Genomic DNA, 16,413 nt, shown 5'->3' with positions numbered 1-16,413 from the left:
TGAATACAAGCAAAACAATCAAATCTGAAAACTTCATGTGGATTGTTAGAATAAAACATTAATGTTCCAAGCCAAACAATTTTACTAAATCCACGCACCAATTTTGATCGATCTGCCAATGCCAAATCTTTGAACAATGCGGGATTCAGAGAGTGCAACTCGATTGGAAATTTATCAATCACATCCACTTCCTGTTAGATGCATTGCCTCAGCAAGCCTGAAGTTGAATCCGAGTGGAAAGCTACTCTTAAAGAACCAAACAAGCTCATGATACCTTGATCTCATCGGTAACAATATCTGCTTTTAGAGTTAGTTTGTAAAGAGCCTTGGCCACCTTGACACGGAGTGCTGCTCCAGTTGAGGAGAATTTAGGCACAGTTGACTCCTTTCCGAGCAGTAATTGATCAGGGGATTTAGTAGTAGAAGGACTAGTGTCTCTGAAAGTTTCTTTGACAGCCATACACAACAAAGCTTCTTCCACCTTTCCACATACATATATCAACAAGCAATTCAGGGTGATAAAATTTGTTGTTTTATTCAAGTGACAGAATACAATATGTATATCATGCATCGAGGAACATGCAAGGTCTAATCCTCTTAAGAGCGAACTGAAGATTAGCTTCTGAGTTTTTGGATTTCCAAATATTACCTGGAGCATGAAACTAGATTTTCCCATTCCCCAACTTCCAAAAAGTCCAATGGATATGGGAGTTCCCGTGTAAGGATTTAAGAGCAACGTAGCTACCCCTTTCACTAAATGTCTTCTGCCTGCAATGAAACACACATCATATACAGAGCGATATTAACTTTGCATAAATACGTTTTAAGTGAACAGTCATTTAATTTCCCCTATTCATAAACACACCAACTAAACTTAACCGTGTTGCCAAAATAAACAAGTTTTTCACCAAATCATAAAACCTCCTTTAGATCAACGAAGAGTGTAGACTTAACTTGTGCTTTAACCATAGTAACATGGGACGGGGAATGGGAACGGGGAACGGGGACGGGGACGGGGATTCCTGGTAACCGGGACGGGGAACGGGGGACGGCAAGCGACGGCATACAAAATATGCAATTTTAAGTAAGCACTCATTTAAGAAACTTGACAATACTAAAACAAAGTCACTTTACACTTCCAAAGCATCAATATTAAGTCATACTCGCAAAAAAATGGGTGTTACAAAAAAGGAGATCGGGCACCCAGGACCCAGTCGCCAAAGGCTAAAGCAAGAGACAAGGGCAAACTTGCTAGGAGCCTTGCAAGTTGCTTGAGCCTTGCTTGAGCCTTGCCAATGGGGGCTCTTCTTATAGCCATGGGCCAAGTGGGGAGGGCTGCTCAACGGCTAGGCGCCCAACGACCTACAGGGCGCAACGGCACACTGCCCAACGGTCCGTTGACCATCCCGTCCAGCTCCGTCCCACACGAACCGCAGTCCCGCCGTCCCGGAATCGCCGTCCCCTTGTTGCAGCGTGGGCTCACACGTCCCCTAGCCGTCCCGTGTCCGGTTCCGTTCCCGCGCTTTATGGGACGGTGTTCCCCCGTCCCAGGGGTCCGTCCCCCACGTCCCCTGTGACTATGGCTTTAACTGCTTTGGATTTTGCAATATTTAAGAAAACTCTGCAGGTGAATAAGAAAATCTTGCAGTTGAGGTGTAAAGCTAACAAACTCCTCGTCGAGCATGCAAACTCCGATTACATTTTGGCAGGCCCCCTCCCGTTAGGGTTTCGCCTCTCTCAACCTGCTGCCCAAGGGCTCTGCTTGGTTGTAGGCTTCGTTAATCCCCTCTCTCGCCATCGTCCCCCCCCTCAGGTGTATGGGTACCAAGTGGAGGGGAACCCCCACTTTGCTCAAAGCTCAGGGCACCAGTTCTGGCTCTAGGACTATTACGCTGCCATCCCCCCTGGGTCAAGAAACGAAGCTACAACATTTCAACAGTTCGTGCAATGGCCGCCTACCATGGATGGGAATCGAGAAGCGATGTTGAAATACGAGCAAGTGCTAGTGGACTTCTTGGACACCAAAAAAAAATTGGAAGACTCCAGAGCTCGAGTGGAAGAACTGAATTTGATGCTGCTGCACAAGCAAGTTGAAGAAGACGCGCAGAATAACAAGCAAAATCCAACCAAGGCCGTGGCCCCATCAGGTAATTCCTCTTCCATTAAACCTCTGGTCTCTCTTCCGCCAAATATGGTTCATTCAATGGAAATGGATTACACAGCCTGGTGCTTAGTAGGGTTATTGTTCGGTCCTTGGCCTCCAGTTGAGTTCCTTAGGGGCAAGGTCAAAGATAACTGGCTATCAATTGGCATTGAGGTAGACATCAACCAAGCCCTCCCAAATGGGTATTACCCCTTTCTGTTCAAAGACTCAAATATGGCTCTTAAGGTTCTTGGATCAGGGCAATGGATGTACAGGAACATCCCATTCTGCTTCTTCAGTTTGTCCAAAAGTTTTAACCCTCACGGTCCAAAGCCTTCAGCCTGTCTGGTGTGGGTTGAACTGCCCAACCTACCTTTTTATCTATACCCTTGGCTTAAAAAATATGTTTCCCCAATAGGGAAAGTGCTTGGCATAGGCCCAAAAACGATTACAACCCGGCTTGGCATCCTCAAGTCCTTGTGGAAGTTGATCTAGATAGGCCCCTAATAGATGAGATTGAAATCAATTGTGGGGACTACATCTTACAGCAAAGCATTTTGTATAAACACCTACCCAATGCTTGCTTTCATTGTGGAAAGCAAGGGCATGTTATTAGAGAGTGTCCTACCAAATACCCCAATCTGAAGGACATCAGCTCCTAGCCTTCCAACAACCAACAACAAAACTTAGCCTGCTAGAGTTACTAATAGTCAAACTGTGCACCCTCACCTTGCTCCCTCTTCTTCAAAAGACAAGGGAGAAAAGTTTATCATACCCAACAGAAGGAACACCTTTAGCCTCGGACAAAATAGGCCGAGTAACTAGAGGGATTTTGCTAACTCCTTTGCCTTCTTAGATAGCATATCGGACCCCGAAGACTTGGGTGACTCACAAGAGTTCATTCAATCCACTCCCCTGGACAAATCAAGAATTCTAGCCGAAACAAACCAAATGGACCATGACCAGTTGATCCCTACCCACTTAACGTTGGCTGGCTTGAGGAGAAAAGAGCAAGATAGGGCTGACCAGTATCTGTTTGATACAAAAAACAGTATTCCCAAAGAAATGGAAATAGTTAAGGAATTGAAAAGAATGCATGCTCAAGTTGGATCCACCACACCTCAAGCTGCCTCCAAAGTTGGACCTAAAAAGGTCAACACCCAGAAGAAAGGTAAATAAGATGCACCACTCTAAATGTAAAGGGGTTGACTGACCTCACAAAAGTCCAACTAGTGAAACAATGGCTAAGGAAATAGGGTAGATTTGACTTCATAGCTCTAACGAAGTCAAAGCTAGTGGGGATGAGCTTGAAAAAAGGCTGCTCAACATCTCTAAAGATCACATCTGGATCTATATTGCCCACTGTCAGGGATCTGGAGGAGTGGCTATGGGTATGCATGTGGACCATCAGAATGAACAACAGGATGTGAGGATTGGGCTGCATTTGAAATGTCCACCTTCTCCTTCGTTGGTATTTATGCTGGAGGTGCCTAGGCTATCAGAATTAGAACCTGGGGTACATTGAGAAGTGTTCTTGAACCTATCATTCTAATTGGGGATTTCAATATGATGGAATCCAGAAATGACAGACTCAGAGGTTTGGGACAAGTCATTAAAGCTGCTGAGCTCCAAGCTTGGCAAAGCACTACTCACCACTTTGGGTTATGTGACGTTGGGAATATTGGTGAATACACGTGGTAGAATTATGCCCCTGGGGACTTGACCAGGAAAGCCAAATTGGACACAACATACATGAGCAAGACCTTGGGTAGCTCCCACATCAGACGTGAATGTAGAGCAGATGTGTCTACTGCCTCTCAGACCATCATCCCATTACATTAGTGTTGGATAACCATGATAAAAAGGTTTCTAATCAGTGGTTCCACACGGATCCAACCCTATTCAAAATGCCTATTATAAAGAAAGAAGTCAAAAGAATCTGGACTGATTTCTTCCGTTGTGGTCTCACCCCTGCAAGGGCATGGAGTTTGGCCATCAAATCTACCCAAGCCCTGTTGATATGCATTAGGAAAGAGGTAACCAAAATCAAGAAAACAGAAGAGACTTGCTTTATCTAAAGCTAAAAGAGTTGGAAGCTATAGCCAAAATGAAGGACCCTGCTGTTCAAAAAGATGTCCTTAGTACTAGGGCTGAAATCAGGAGAGAGGAGTTATCCCAGAAGTATGCCCTCCTTTTCTTTAGGGATTGGTGGGCTCGGAAAGCTGACCTTCCCACTCCTGAGATGTGCCAAATGCTAAAAGTCAAACAATATAAGGATGCAATCCCTACCTTGCATGATCCTAATAACCCAGGAAACTCCTCTAAGGAAGAGAATGGAGTAAGGCTCTTTAAGAATTTTAACAATATTTTTAGCAATGGGGGTGGGGTGACCAAGGACCAACTCAAATGCATTGCCCTCATAGGGCAGGATAGGAAGTCCAATAGATATGGGAGTTCCCGTGTAAGGATTTAAGAGCAACATAGCTACCCCTTTCACTGAATGTCTTCTGCTTGCAATGAAACACACATCATATACAGAACAATATTAACTTTGCATAAATACGTTTTAAGTGAACATTCATTTAATTTCCCCTATTCATAAACACACCAAGTAAACTTAACCGTGTTGCCAAAATAAACAAGTTTTTCACCAAATCATAAAACCTCCTTTAGATCACGAAGAGTGTAGACTTAACTTGTGCTTTAACATCTTCCAACCTGCGTCGATCTGCTCCTGCGAGCTACGCCTCATCCCCCCCTCCCGTCTAACCTCCCCCTGCTGCTCCTCACCGTCGCGCGCCCCCCTCTCCCCCCCCTTTCCCCCACCTCTCCCCCCCGCCTCCTCCCTCGCCTCCTCCCTCGCCTCCTCCCCCGCCATCTACCCCCCGCCTTCTCCTCCCCCGCCTCCTTCCTCGCTTCCTCCCCCGCCATCTCTCCCCCCCCCCCCCCGCCTCCTTCCTCGCTTGTTGCGTGACGAGTGAAGATCAATGCAAGGATGCAACAAAAAAGACACTTAGGGCTCTTGTAAAGAGTTCCAAGTTGTAGATGAATGTGGGAGTGGGCTTGACAATAATCCCACATGGGAACTTTTGAGAGTTTTAGAGTTTTTGTATAAAAAGTGGCTCATTTGAGAGCTAAAGGGGACTTTTGGTCATTTGGTTGAGAGGCTCATAGAGAGAGCTTGCTCCATAGCTCCTTCTCTTGTGCTCTCCCAAGGCTCTCCATCTCCGTTCTTGCTTCAATCTTGTACTCTCTATTCTCTACGTATTCAATGATATAAGGTTGTGGTCTACACACTTGCTAATCTAAGTGGATTAGGCGTTTTTGCGTTTTTGTGCATGAAATGATGTGTAGTTGAGGCTTGTGTGATAGCTCTTTGCATGTTAGATTCTTTGCATAAGTTGCATTTTTGTGCTTAAGTGTAGCCTAATCTTAATGCGTTGATTATGTTAGATTAAGAAGGAATCAACGATTGATTGCTTGATTGTTGAAGAAGGATTGAGTAGGATTAGAAGTCATTAGTATGTGGTTAACTAATCTTCTCCCATTCGGGATAGCCTCTATGCGCTAACCGAGTTGCATTCACGGATTGACAATCTGTGTGGGTTGGAGTGTAGCCTCCGCTATGCTATGATGTCCCAAACAATGGCGCCGCTGCCGCACACCTAAGTTAGTGAAGGGTGTTGACCATTACTTCTTACTAAGTGCTCCATTGATTACAAAATCGTGGATTAGGGTAGATTAGAGTAGAGTTTGCAAGGGCATTGAGTGTGTGATCTCAAGGGCGCCTTGTGTGTTTTCTGTTTTTTGATTAGAAGCAAAAAAATTAAAACCCCATTGCAGTAGAGTAATCCCGCCATTAATTAGGTTAAAGTGCTTTCTGTTTTTGTATTTTTTGACGTGGCTGGCGAGAGGTAGGTGGGAAGTATTGGAGGCGGCTTTTTAAAAAAAAGAAAAAAAAAGAAAAAAATATATACACTGAAGGAGGCCAGCTTGGAGAGGCGCTGTGGGGGGCGTCTTCATCGGGCGCAGCAGAAGAGGAGGTCGAAGTGCAAGCTGTCGACAGCGTGGAGTGGAGGCAGCTGAAGGTGTTGCCGTAGGTGGGCGGTAGCTGTGTATAAGCTGACTCGGCCGACAGCGTGAGGTGGAGGCGGCTGAAGAAGTTAGAGGCGTGTAGCTGCGTCGAAGTGGGAGGCGTGGAGGCTAGAAGGCGCCTCAGAGAGTGGACAGCAGCGTGGAGTGATGGCGACTGAAGCACCAGTAGGCGCAAGCAAAGCGTGTGGAGGCATGAAGGCGGGCAAGTCGAAGCGAAGGCAGGCCAACAGAGGAGGCTCCACGCTACGTGGAGTTGTGAAGGCTGGCTGTAGGTGCAAGCACGCGACGGCTGGCAGAAGCAAGACGAGAAGAAGGCGTTGGCAGTAGGGCGGTGAGGAGATCTACGTGTGGACTGCGTGGAGTTGAAAGCTGAAGGCGGGCGCAAGCAAAGCACGCGTCGGCTGCGTGGAGTTGGGAGCAAAGGCCGACGGAGGAGGTGGTGAACGAAGACGCGCTCATTGAAGAGAGCAGCTGGCGTCGGGCTGGAGCAAGTGGGTAACGCGTGGGAGCAACGAGAAATCCGACGAGGCGCGAAGCGAGCTGATAAGGTTAGTTCCTTTTAAAATTTTATTTTTTATTTTTTTATTTTTTTTCATTAATTTTTCATGTTTTTTATTTTTTTTATTTTTTTTTTAAAATATAGTAATAAAAACAAAACAACAAAACAATAAAAAAATATATTTTTTTTTAAAAAGAAAAAAAAAGAGAGAAAAGCGAAAAAAAAGAGAAAAAGAGATAGAAAAAAAAGAAAGAAAAAAAACCATAAAACAATAAATTTTTTTTTAAAAAAATAATTTTGGTGTTTGTATTTTGAATCCATTTTTTATTTTTTAAATTTCTGTAAAATTTTGCATAAGTAAAGTAACTTGTATTTTTTTAGCCTTTCTGTGCATAATTAGTATTTTTTTAGCATAATTCATATTTTTGTGTAATTAGTACAAAATTTATTAGTTTTTTTTAAAAAAAGAAAAAGATAGAAAAAAAAAGAAAAAAACCATAAAACAATAAATTTTTTTTAAAAAAAAAGAGAGAAGAAAAGAGAAAGAAAGAAAAGAAAAGAAATTAAAAAGAAATAAATTCTGTAAATTATGTATTTTTAGGAATCCAAATTTTTTGCATATTCTGTAACTTTTTATTTCTTAAATTTCTGTAATTTTTTGGATAATTAGTGAAACTTGCATTGTTTTAAAATTTTTTTAATTTTATGCATAATTAGTATTTTTTTTAGCGTAATTCATATTTTTGTGTAATTAGAAAAAAAGAAAAAAAAGTAAAAAAATAAAATCATTTAAAAAAATAATAAAAAAATCAAAATAAAAAAATAGAATAGGTATTTATACACATATTCATTTTAGTTGCATTTAGTGGTTAGGTAGGGTAAAATATATATATATATATATATATATACATATATTTATTTATTTATTTATTTAAAAAATAAAAAAATAAACAAAAACAAAAACAAAATCTAAAAAGAAAAAAACACATAAAAAACCAAAAAAAATTGACCTTATGTACTTGCGGTCAGGACATCTTACAGATTCTGCCGTAGGACCTAGGACTCCTTCTAGAGTACCTACGTAGGAAAGTGGGACCCAATCAGTAGGAAATTTGGCAGATATTGCTGAAACCCTTTCTGAATCCCAATCTGATACCTTTTCCAGAACAACTAGCTCATTGTCCATGGACAATCTAGGGCCGTCAAATAGTCATCCCTTAGCCCCAAATAGGACACCCACAAGATCTTTTAATCCATTTGAAGCCGACACTATGGGGTTAACACTCAATGTGAGACTCCAATATGTCTACACGAATGCTCAAGGAGCTGAGATCTTTAGGGATCCACAACAACGGTATCTTGTTAAGATCGCAGACATTTTCTCAGAACTTGATAGAGCACCTCTAGTCAATGACCAGGGTAACATGTACATGGGTGGAGATGGTGTTCGCTACGAAGTCACCTACCATCCAGAAACTATAGACAAATTAGGGGAGCTCTATAAAACCGAGTTCTTAGACTTATCGAAGCTTTCCAAAGCAAGGGAGTCTCGAGATGACTGGCTCATTGAGCCGGACATGCCTGGACCATCCAATGCCCAGTCCTCAAAACCATCCATAGATGATTTACTTCTTGTAGATCTAAATTTGGAAAGGGATAGGAAAGGCAAGAACAAAATGGATCAGGGGGCTGAGAACCAATGGGAGTTTGTACTACAAATTCCAGTGACAAAGGTCTTACAGGATGACCCACTTCAAGAGGTCTATAAGGACTCTTTAGAGGGATATTATGCCACAACTAGAATGCCAGAGCTCGATCTTCCTCTAGCACTTGTGGTGGTAGTTGAGAAGCTTGCAGGACACATGAACCGAATAATTGATAAATGGGCCAATGAATACCGAACCCTAGATTGGAAGGAGATTCGAGAGCTCACGTGGAAAGGACAACCATTATTCATGGAAGTGTTCTCAACAAATACAGCCAAACCAGGAGAGACAGCCTTTCTTGGAGAAACTGTTGCTCCTCCCCTACGAGAGTTCACTAGAGAGGGACCCTCAACATCAAAGTGGACCACTGCTAGTAGCCCAACTCTAGCACCAAGATATTGTCCTACACCAAAAGTGCGAACACAGGTCACACCACAACAACATTTCTCTCACTATGACAATCAGAGGGTAGGGGAGCCAACTCGGCCTCCCATAAATGCACCTCCTAAAATGCGGGTGACAAGATTTTTGGAGGGGTTTGGTGAGACTGGTAATAGGGGACCCACACCAATTTGGGATGCATGTGGACCATCTTACCAAAGAGGAACAATTCCCACTGAAAGTGAGAGGCCGTAGGCCCTATGACGAGTATTCAAGACAAGTAAGGCCATCAACTCTTCAGAAACTGGTAAAGAAGTATGAAGGATCGGGAGATCCATACGACCATGTAGCAGCATTTAGGCAAGCAGTTCGAGCTGAGCAAGTGGCTGACAAGCATACTCAAATTGAAGGATTTGGACTTACTCTCGAGGGAAAGGCCCTTGCTTGGTTTCAGGCATTGGAGGCTTCAGACAAATCTTCTTTACGAGTTTTGGAAGAGAGATTCATTGCTGCTTTTTCCTTGATGGGGATTCAACATGACACGGTAGCACACATCTACTCTTTCAAGCAAGGCGAGAATGAGAGTGTTAGAGACTGTGTAAATAGAATGAAGCAGTACATTAATCGTTGCCCAGAAGATGAGAAGCCCGCCCAAAGTCGATTAATTTCTCTCTTCTTAAAAGGACTCAAAAATTCAACACTACATACACATCTCCATGCAAAGAAGCATACAAATTTCAATGAGTGTTGCCATGATGCTATGGATTTCACCGATAACTTCAAATTCCAAGATGGTTCTAGCCCTGAGGTGAAACCTAGAGATCAGTGGGGTGATGACCAAAGTTCAGGGTCTAGCGCGCTAGTAAATCCAGACCAGATAGCTAACCTAGTACTAAGGAGATTGGGACAGACCTATCGCCCACCCATGCAGCCACCACAACAACAGCAACGAATGAGGAGTGTACTTCCTACAGGTCATCATCTTTGTGGAGCATGTGGCGGTAACCATAAAATCGAGGAATGTAATACCTTTTCTCCTCTAGTCACAAACCAACCCACAAAAAAGTGGTGCCAAGCCTGTGCTTGGAACTTTACCCATACCACACAGGAATGTACTCGCATTGCAAGAATGAGACAGAAGCGTGAGCAGCCAAGGGGTGGAGTGGCTCCACAAATGTATCAACAGTATACTAATTTTGAACGTAAGCCACCGATGGCACAAGAGCAAGCACGACCTGTTCTTGGTGCTCAACCTCCTGCTCCTGGGACTGTTCCTGTGAGGGTTGTGGACTACGACAATTCAAATATGTATAGAGAATTGGTAAACCCAGGCTATGTGGAGGAGGAATACGCATCATATTCATCCAAGGAAAATCTCCTTGAAAGTCCCGCATACCCAAGCCAAGCACTGGAGACTCAACCAGGGGAACACAACTCTTTGATGTTGCTAGGCGGCTACCAACCTAGGACTCCAGGCCCCTCAGGTCAATGGCAGCAAAGGAAAGTAGAAGCCAAACTAATGGGCCTCTGTTATGAGTGCGGAGAACCCCATTGGGCTCGTGATTGTCCACATAACTCAAGGCAAGCATCTCGATCCAATACAACAGTATAACAGTTTCCACCAATTGAAAGATATTCTCTAGGGTGTTGTGTAGAACACTTCCCAAAGGATTGTCTGCTGAAACCACATGAGGAAGGCACCTCTCAACCAAAGGTCTCACTCAAACTTGTAGGGGCAGTTCCATCACCACCTTCATCTGAGAATGAGGATGTCGTGCCACTTAGAGTCATGACTAGATCACAGACACGAAATGCCAAAATACAGACTGATGAGACACCTCGAACTAGGGATACAAAGGCAAATCTAGTGGACAAGACCCTACATTCCAATAGAAAAAGGACCACTAGGAGGAAAAAGAACCGCAACAAGCAAACTAAAAGTGCATCCACTAGTTCTCAAGAAGCCTTTAAACAAAACATAAGGGATCAAACTTTTACATCCCAAGAAGTGCATGAGGAGCATCAACCTCAACCTGGGCCTAGTGCTAAACAAGATGAGGCTAGTACAACTGAGGATAGTTCTGGGGGTTCTGTATTTGTGGATAAAGTGAATGAGACTCTAGATGCCATCATTGATGCTCATAGAAGTCGCATTGCAGCTTTATCTGAGCTACCCAAGAAGCTTCAAGAATACCCAAACCCTCGTGAGGAGACGATCAATCTAGCTGTACATCAGCAACTCATTAGGGAAGCTCAGTCAATACTTGAGGGACCACCTCCACCTATTCCTCGGGGCACAACCTCTCTTAAGCCAACATTAGAAACCATACGAGAAGTGTCATCAAGTCGGGAAATGAAAAGTGAGCTCATTTCACAAGCTCATAGCGAGAGGTCTGTACCAATTGACACCCAATTGAAAGGAGGTATTCTGCCACCACCTAGCCTTGTCTTCCCATGCAATGATGAAGTTATTGATGCTAACGAGAACATGGCAAATGAGATGTGGGCAGCAGTTCACGATAAAGTTAATGAGAACATGTCCTCTATTAGTTCACCTCCATTCTCTGAGGTGGATTTTACCAGGGGCACAGAAAACAATTCTAGACGCCCAAGCATCCAGGAGGAAGTTCAAACAATTGTTTCTCCTAGAAGTAAGCATACAATGAAAACCTTACAATCATATTTGGGAGAATATCAGAACTGTTCTCAAACCTTGAGGATACCCTCCGTGCATAAAAGGTTGACAAAGGAGAAGGATATGAGTATCGTGCAAGCTATTTTATCAACACCAGTAGCTTGTACCTTACCTTTGTTTGAGTTGATAAAGCTTCGACCTGAGTTGTGGAATGATATTGCCACATGTTTGTCAGAGCAGGTATTGCTACAAAAGGGTCACCATGAGTGTACTCTACACCCTGAGACAAAGCATGTTATGCCAGTTCCTATCAACAAAGTAAGAAAATTTTGTGAGGACGATCAAGGAAATGCTACCCTCCCATTAGAAGTGCAAAAAGTAGCATCAACTGCAATACTTGATAGTGGTGTAGGAGTGGGCATTGTAACAAGGTCCATTTGGGAAAAGTGAGGCAAACCAGCTATTAGGAGTACCACGATGCGCTTGCAGCTAGCAGATGGAAGCTTAGAACATCCCCTTGGGCTGCTTGAGAACATATTGGTCACCACATGTGGGATTGAATATGAGCACACCTTTGCAGTAGTGGATTTTGGAAAACATCCAAACTATGAAGTGATATTGGGTAGACCATTCATGCGACAATTTCAAATGATTCAAGATTGGGGATACAATTATTTGTACCTTCGACATGATTCTATCATCACAAGGGTCAACCTAAGGAATCACTCATATCGTGATGTAACAAAGTCTCCAATAGATGAGTTTGATTCTGCTTCATCTGAGGGCTCAAGAGTTACATTGTCAAACGGGCGAGAAGATCTGTGGATGTGTGGAGCCTCGTGTAAGGATTTCAACACTGGGAGACTTAAGAGTAATCGAAGTGTATCAGATGAGGCATACATTCCACAACCCTTCCCTGAGCATTTAATTGATCCACTAGAATGGAGTCATGTCCTTGCAACATTATCGACATGTGCTTTACCTAAGCCAATTCAATTTTGTGACTCAGATGGATATGACATTATTCCTATACGAATGGTACAACCACGTGACCTTCTAGATGATTTGTACTATAGGAATGCATCCACAACAGAATTGCGTGTCGAGGAAGTCTCAGTGGAGGATTTAACACTCGAATCTGCAAATGATGCTGATAAGGAAGATGGATGGGACTCTGATTTTGATAATAATGTGATAATCCCTAAGGCACGCCTACTCTTGAGAGGAAGGGAGGTTCAAGTAGAGATCCCTCGAAGCTGACCTAAATGTAAATGCTGTAAGAGCCATAAAAGAATCCGTAAACAAGATGAGAGGGAACGATGTGAGAGACTACAAAAAGAAAAGGAGGAGTCTAAGAGTGAACACTCTCGACTACCACCTCACTTCTCAGGAAAGAACGGATATCTATACTATGTCCAAGCACAAGATAGTATCAAAGACCAAGTAAAACGATCAGATGGATTCCAGGCAGGAGAAAAGCTAAAACTGTTAGCAAAAATCGTAAAAAACCGAAGAAACAAAAACCAAAACTCAAGTCTAAAACTGATTCAAAAGAGAGTGTCGGAAGTGCAAAGACAACGGTTGAACAAAAAAATCCGATGCAAGATGGCAAAGGAGAGCTCAAAACCGCATGGTCTTTAATGAGTCTTCAATGAGTGAAGACTCAAGTGGACAAAAACAGGGTCACAATGTTCCCCCCAACTTCACACAGTACACTCTTCAAGATCGAAAGATTGTTCTTCAACAGCCCATGCGACAAAAACCAAGCATGCCAGGGGTTTCATATGATGGTCCAGAAGATGCAAAAAAGATTGATATTGCTAAGCCTGGAGAAGAGCCTCGCTATGTGTGGATTGCCACAGACTTGTCCTTAGATGAGGAGAAGTTATTAACTCAAACAATAAAGGAGTATCGTGATGTTTTTGCTTGGAGTTATAAAGACCTCAAAGGAGTTGATCCAAGCATATGTCAGCATACAATTCCATTGCGAGAGTGTGCAAAGCCTTCCAAGCAACATCCTTATACTTACAATGAGAATTTTGCACGGAAGATAAAGGAAGAAATAGACAAGCTCTTAGAGGCAGAATTTATCTATGAGATTGAACACACTGAATGGGTCTCCTCTATTGTAGTGGTGCCCAAGAAAAATGGAAAACTTCGAGTATGTGTAAACCTCAAGAAGGTAAATGCAGCTACTGTGCGTGATCATTACCCACTTCCAATCACGGATCATGTTCTGGAACGAGTTGCAGGGAAAAAGGCATATAGTTTCTTGGATGGATTCTCCGGTTACAATCAAGTGTCAATTGATCCAAAGAATCAACACAAGACAGCCTTTGCTACTGAAGATGGCATCTTTGCCTATCGTGTTATGCCATTTGGTCTAACAAATGCACCAGCAACCTTTCAGCGGTTAATGAGTCATGTATTCAAGGAGTACCTTAGGCAATTTCTTGAGATCTTCATGGATGATTTATGTGTCTCACAAGAGCGTGATGATCATATAGAACACCTCACACTTGTGTTTCAAAAGTGTCAACTTTATCGTATATGCTTGAATCCTGACAAGTGCAAATTCATGGTAAGACAAGGGAAAATTTTGGGCTATATTGTTTCTCGCAATGGGATTTCAACACATATGGATAAAATTGATGTCATTGTCTCATTACCTCGGCCTATCAACCCTAAAGGGGTACAAATATTCATGGGACATTGTGGCTATTATCGTCGATTCATCTACATGTACGCTCTCCTAGCTAGACCATTATATGCTCTTCTTGTAAAGTTTAATTGGACTGATGAGTGTGAGGAATCCTTTGAAAAGTTGAAGCAAGCATTAATGACTGCACCCATCTTACGGGCACTAGATTGGAACCAAATCTTTCATGTCCATATTGATGCTTCAAACTTTCCAATTGGATATATTTTGGCTCAATCGGGAGAACATAATAAGGATTTCCCAATCTCATATGCTAGTCGACAGTTGAACAATGCTGAGAAGAATTACACCACAACAGAAAGAGAAGGGTTGTTCATGATATATGGAGTGAAAAAGTTTCGCCATTACCTTTTGGCAAACAAATTCATATTTTTTGTGGACCATCAAGCATTGCTATATTTGGTCAATAAGCCTTGTGCAACTGGAAGGATTGTGAGGTGGTTTATCATCCTTCTTGAGTTTGATTTTGAAGTGGCAGTCCGAAAAGGAACAACTCATCTTCGAGCATATCATTTGTCTCGAATCACCTCTGGCGAAGCTCCTGTGGGTGTGGATGATGATATGTTAGATTCAACACTTTTTCTTGTTGAGACAGCTCCAAGATGGTCTGAACCCATCTTAGAAATTTTGACAAGTGGGCAGATACAACTAGCGAGTCCTAATGTGGACCTATAGCGACCATTCAAGTTAATCTCAGGGAGATTATATCGTCAGGGTAATGATGGAGTGTTGATGCTTATACCTAACCCTGATCAATATGTGGAGATCTTGGAATGGGCACATGCGGGTATCGATGGAATCCATGTATCAGCTACTACTTATGTGCAACGTATATCTCAGGATGGGCAATGGTGGCCTACCATGCATGCGGATGCTGAAAAATTTGTTCATAACTGTACTTCATGTCAAATTCATCAGCCAATTCATAATGTCACATTATTCCAAATTTCAACTACACCAAGTTGGAGTAAGTATATTGTGGACTATCTTCAGCATGGTCATACGGATCAAAAAATTCTTAAACATCGAAAGCGTGCTATTAAAGTTGAAGCGGCAAACTATATGCTGATACAGAGCCAACTCTCCAAGAGGAGCAAGGATGGCAACTTACGCATGTGTGTATGTGAAGCTAACTACTTGAAAATCTTGACTCATGCACATGCAGGTGTTGGGGGTGGACACTTTTCGGGCAATACCACAGCTAAGTCGATTAGGTGGTCTGGGCTTTGGTGGCCAACCTTACAAATGGATGCCGACGAATATGTGAAACGTTGTGACGATTGTCAAAGGACCAAACCTCCAATCACAAAGGACAATATGCCATTGCGACCTATGTTAAGCACACGTGCTTTTGCAAAATGGGGTATTGATTTTGTCGGTTGTCCCATTAAACCTCCAGCTCGTAACACGCATGCAGAATATATTATAGTCGCAACCGACTATTTGACCAAATGGGTTGAGGCAAAGGCAACAGTCAAAAATGATGCCAGAACCACAGCCAAGTTCCTGTATGAGTACGTGTTTACACGCTATGGCTTACCCATTGAAATCGTTAGTGATCAAGGTGTGCACTTTGTAAATGAGGTCATAGAGTTTTTGCTTCAAGAATTTATGGTAATTCACAAGCGTTCTGCACCCTATCATCCCCAGACCAATGGACAAGCTGAGAGTACTAACAAGATTCTCTGCACAGCACTAACTAAGATTGTTGAGGGACATAGGACTGATTGGGAGCAAAAGTTGCACTCAGTTCTTTGGGCATATAGGACAGCCTATAAAACATCTGTGGACACAACCCCATTTGAGCTTGCTTTTGGATTAGATGCAATTCTTCCCATTGAATTTCTTGTACCTACTCTACGAGTTGCTAAACAATTGGATTGGATTGGTCATGAGCTTTCACAACGCATTGATGAATTGAAAAAGCTTGATGAGACCCGCTGATTGGCAGTAATGGAGATGTATGCTGAGAAGAGGAGACAAAAGCAATGGTATGATAGAAATGTAACAACTGGCCGATTCAAAAAAGGGAACCTAGTGCTCTTGTACACACTTAAGAAGCATAAGCAAAAGCTCAAGAAACGTGGCCTAGGACCGTTTGTGATTAATGAGCTTACTCCAAGTGGTGCTGTGCGTTTAGAGACACTAGAAGGTGAGCAAATGCCTAACTTTATTAATGAAAGTCGTCTCAAGAAATACAATGAACCATTAACTGAAGCCATGCTTCAACAGATG

The 16,413-nt window shown here is 42.7% G+C and overlaps 1 protein-coding gene across 7 annotated transcripts in view; it reads right to left on the bottom strand.

Annotated features, from left to right (window-relative positions):
- The window catches only part of LOC147609780 (uncharacterized), a 107,755-nt gene that overhangs the window by 53,220 nt on the left and 38,122 nt on the right, over nucleotides 1-16,413 (bottom strand). For all 7 annotated transcript variants that reach the window (XM_086786807.1, XM_086786806.1, XM_086786810.1 and 4 more), the window contains 3 exons: nucleotides 650-768; nucleotides 275-481; nucleotides 99-191 (listed from right to left, as the gene is read on the bottom strand). In XM_086786807.1, the coding sequence (XP_086642933.1) occupies nucleotides 99-191; nucleotides 275-481; nucleotides 650-768 (419 nt within the window). The remainder of the gene's footprint in view (nucleotides 1-98; nucleotides 192-274; nucleotides 482-649; nucleotides 769-16,413) is intronic.

This window comes from Cibotium barometz, chromosome 50 (genome assembly GCF_041138505.1).
Source record: "Cibotium barometz isolate CiBa-2024 chromosome 50, ASM4113850v1, whole genome shotgun sequence".
NCBI lineage: Eukaryota > Viridiplantae > Streptophyta > Polypodiopsida > Cyatheales > Cibotiaceae > Cibotium > Cibotium barometz.
The sequence above is the reverse complement of the archived record's forward strand: the minus strand, read 5'-3'. Positions and strand labels throughout refer to the sequence as shown.